The sequence below is a fragment of the Oratosquilla oratoria genome, unplaced genomic scaffold (genome assembly GCF_046742065.1).
Source record: "Oratosquilla oratoria isolate Oo_2021 unplaced genomic scaffold, ASM4674206v1 SCAFFOLD121, whole genome shotgun sequence".
Lineage (NCBI taxonomy): Eukaryota > Metazoa > Arthropoda > Malacostraca > Stomatopoda > Squillidae > Oratosquilla > Oratosquilla oratoria.
This window is the reverse complement of record NW_027467478.1, coordinates 57,501-60,215: the sequence shown is the minus strand read 5'-3', so window position 1 is coordinate 60,215 and position 2,715 is coordinate 57,501. Positions and strand designations below refer to the sequence as shown.

Below are 2,715 nucleotides of genomic sequence, written 5' to 3'. Positions count from 1 at the left end.
GAAAGAGAGAGAGAGAGACAAGGAGAAAGAGAGAGAGAGAGAGAAGGAGAGAGAGAGAGAGAGAGAGAAGGAGAGAGAGAGAGAGAGAGAAGGAGAGAGAGAGAGAGAGAGAGAGAAGGAGAGAGAGAGAGAGAAGGAGAGAGAGAGAGAGAAGGAGAGAGAGAGAGAGAGAGAGAGAGAGAGAGAGAGAGAGAGAGAGAGAGAGAGAGAGAGAGAGAGAGAGAGAAGGAGAGAGAGAGAGAGAGAGAGAGAGAGAGAGAGAGAGAGAGAGAGAGAGAGAGAGAGAGAGAGAGAGAGAGAGAGAGAGAGAGAGAGAGAGAGAGAGAGAGAGAGAGAGAGAGAGAGAGAGAGAGAGAGACAGAGAGAGAGAGAGAGAGAGAGAGAGAGAGAGAGAGAGAGAGAGAGAGAGAGAGAGAGAGAGAGAGAGAGAGAGAGAGAGAGAGAGAGAGAGAGAGAGAGAGAGAGAGAGAGAGAGAGAGAGAGAGAGAGAGAGAGAGAGAGAGAGAGAGAGAGAGAGAGAGAGAGAGAGAGAGAGAGAGAGAGAGAGAGAGAGAGAGAGAGAGAGAGAGAGAGAGAGAGAGAGAGAGAGAGAGAGAGAGAGAGAGAGAGAGAGAGAGAGAGAGAGAGAGAGAGAGAGAGAGAGAGAGAGAGAGAGAGAGAGAGAGAGAGAGAGAGAGAGAGAGAGAGAGAGAGAGAGAGAGAGAGAGAGAGAGAGAGAGAGAGAGAGAGAGAGAGAGAGAGAGAGAGAGAGAGAGAGAGAGAGAGAGAGAGAGAGAGAGAGAGAGAGAGAGAGAGAGAGAGAGAGAGAGAGAGAGAGAGAGAGAGAGAGAGAGAGAGAGAGAGAGAGAGAGAGAGAGAGAGAGAGAGAGAGAGAGAGAGAGAGAGAGAGAGAGAGAGAGAGAGAGAGAGAGAGAGAGAGAGAGAGAGGAGAGAGAGAGAGAGAGAGAGAGAGAGAGAGAGAGAGAGAGAGAGAGAGAGAGAGAGAGAGAGAGAAGGAGAGAGAGAGAGAGAGAGAGAGAGAGAGAGAGAGAGAGAGAGAGAGAGAGAGAGAGAGAGAGAGAGAGAGAGAGAGAGAGAGAGAGAGAGAGAGAGAGAGAGAGAGAGAGAGAAAGAGAAGGAGAGAGAGAGAGAGAGAGAGAGAAGGAGAGAGAGAGAGAAGGAGAGAGAGAGAGAGAGAAGGTGAGAGAGAGAGAGAAGGAGAGAGAGAGAGAGAAGGAGAGAGAGAAGGAGAGAGAGAGAAGGAGAGAGAGAGAGAGAGAGAGAGAGAGAGAGAGAGAGAATTTTATTCAGCTGAGGGGAGTGTTCTCCCCCTGTGCATGGCTCTTTAAGAGTAATTCCTTTACTGGATTTTTTCTTGCTCTTTACTGTGTTTTCTACTAACTCAACGGGTATTTTCTGTCCTCTTGCTGTTCATATTCATTGTGCTTTTTTCTTTAACTCTTTATGGCTCTTTTTGAAGAATGCTTCTTTCAGCTCTATCACTGTCATGACGTAAAGAGAGTTTGTGCTCTTAGGCTCTTTTCCGCGTTTCTTTATATATTATACGGATGTTTTCCATCACTCTGGTAGTCCATATATGTATATATGCCCTTTCCATGTAACTATGGCTCTTTCATCCTTGTCATTATTATGACTTTGGAGAAACTTTACATTTTTCATTTGGTTCTCTCGATTTCTGATGTACGGTTTGGACATATGATCAGTTTTCAACTGAATATTTACATTGAGCCCCTTTCTCTGACTTGTTCCTTTGACCCAAAAAGGAATCGTTTGGGAATCTTCATCTAATGCAGAATCGAAAATTCGGACTGACCCCTTTGTTTTCTACACTTCCGGTGAAAAGCTTTTTATTATTACCTTAAGCCCTGTAGATGCTTTTGATGACTCTTTCTTTCATAGATACACGTATCACTCGTTGGAGTGTCTGCCTTTGTTTTTAATGTTGAAAATTCGAAGGGCGCGCTTGCTGGCCAAGACTTATTTCCTTCTCTATGTTTTCATAAAGCTGTTCTTTCAGAGCCTAGAGAGCTTCTTACTGGATATGTTTCATCACGGCGTGCTATCGACACTTTTAGCATGCAAAAATTGATGAGGACATTGTGGGCTTGATTAATCCTTTTTATGCCGCTTCTGCATAGGCGGAATAACTTCCACGTCGTTAGCTTCTGGTGGACCTCGTTTATTGTTTTTCCTTTTGGGGGCTTGGGGTTCTGTTTCTTCTTGGGTTTCTTGAGACGAAGTTTCTTGAAGACTTCTGGAGGGAATAGCTTAGGATCGGGGTCCTCAAGCTCGTCCCCGTCCTTGGAGCGGCCAAGACCCTTCAGCCAAGGGTGGGATAAGATCCCGTGAAGGGTGGGCCGCTCCCATGGGTCCATGGCAAAACATTTCATAATCAAGTCTCGGCACTGATGGGGAAGGTCGTCGGGGAAGGGCGGTTGAGCCTTCTCGATCTCGTCTTCGTCGTAGAACGGATCGTCTTGGCACACCAGGTAGTACAATAGCGTCCCGAGACTCCATACGGTCGCCGGGACGTGTAGGAATTCTCCATCGGCAATGTACTCAGGTGGCCAGTAAATCGTTGTTCCGCCCGTATGTCTTCCCATATAACCTTTAATGGTTTCCCCGCATCCGAAGTCGATTAATTTCATTTTGAGTTCCCCTGAGATCGGTTCCTAATATAGCAAGACGTTCTCTGGCTTTATGTCCTTATGAGAC

The 2,715-nt window shown here is 46.4% G+C and overlaps 1 protein-coding gene across 1 annotated transcript in view; it reads right to left on the bottom strand.

Moving 5' to 3' along the window:
- Positions 1–2,672: 2,672 nt before the first annotated feature.
- LOC143022585 (serine/threonine-protein kinase pim-3-like) overlaps positions 2,673–2,715 on the bottom strand; it is a 471-nt gene continuing 428 nt past the window's right edge. The window contains exon 1 of the mRNA XM_076180882.1: positions 2,673–2,715. This exon is cut by the window's right edge and continues 428 nt beyond it. Within this exon, the coding sequence (XP_076036997.1) occupies positions 2,673–2,715 (43 nt within the window).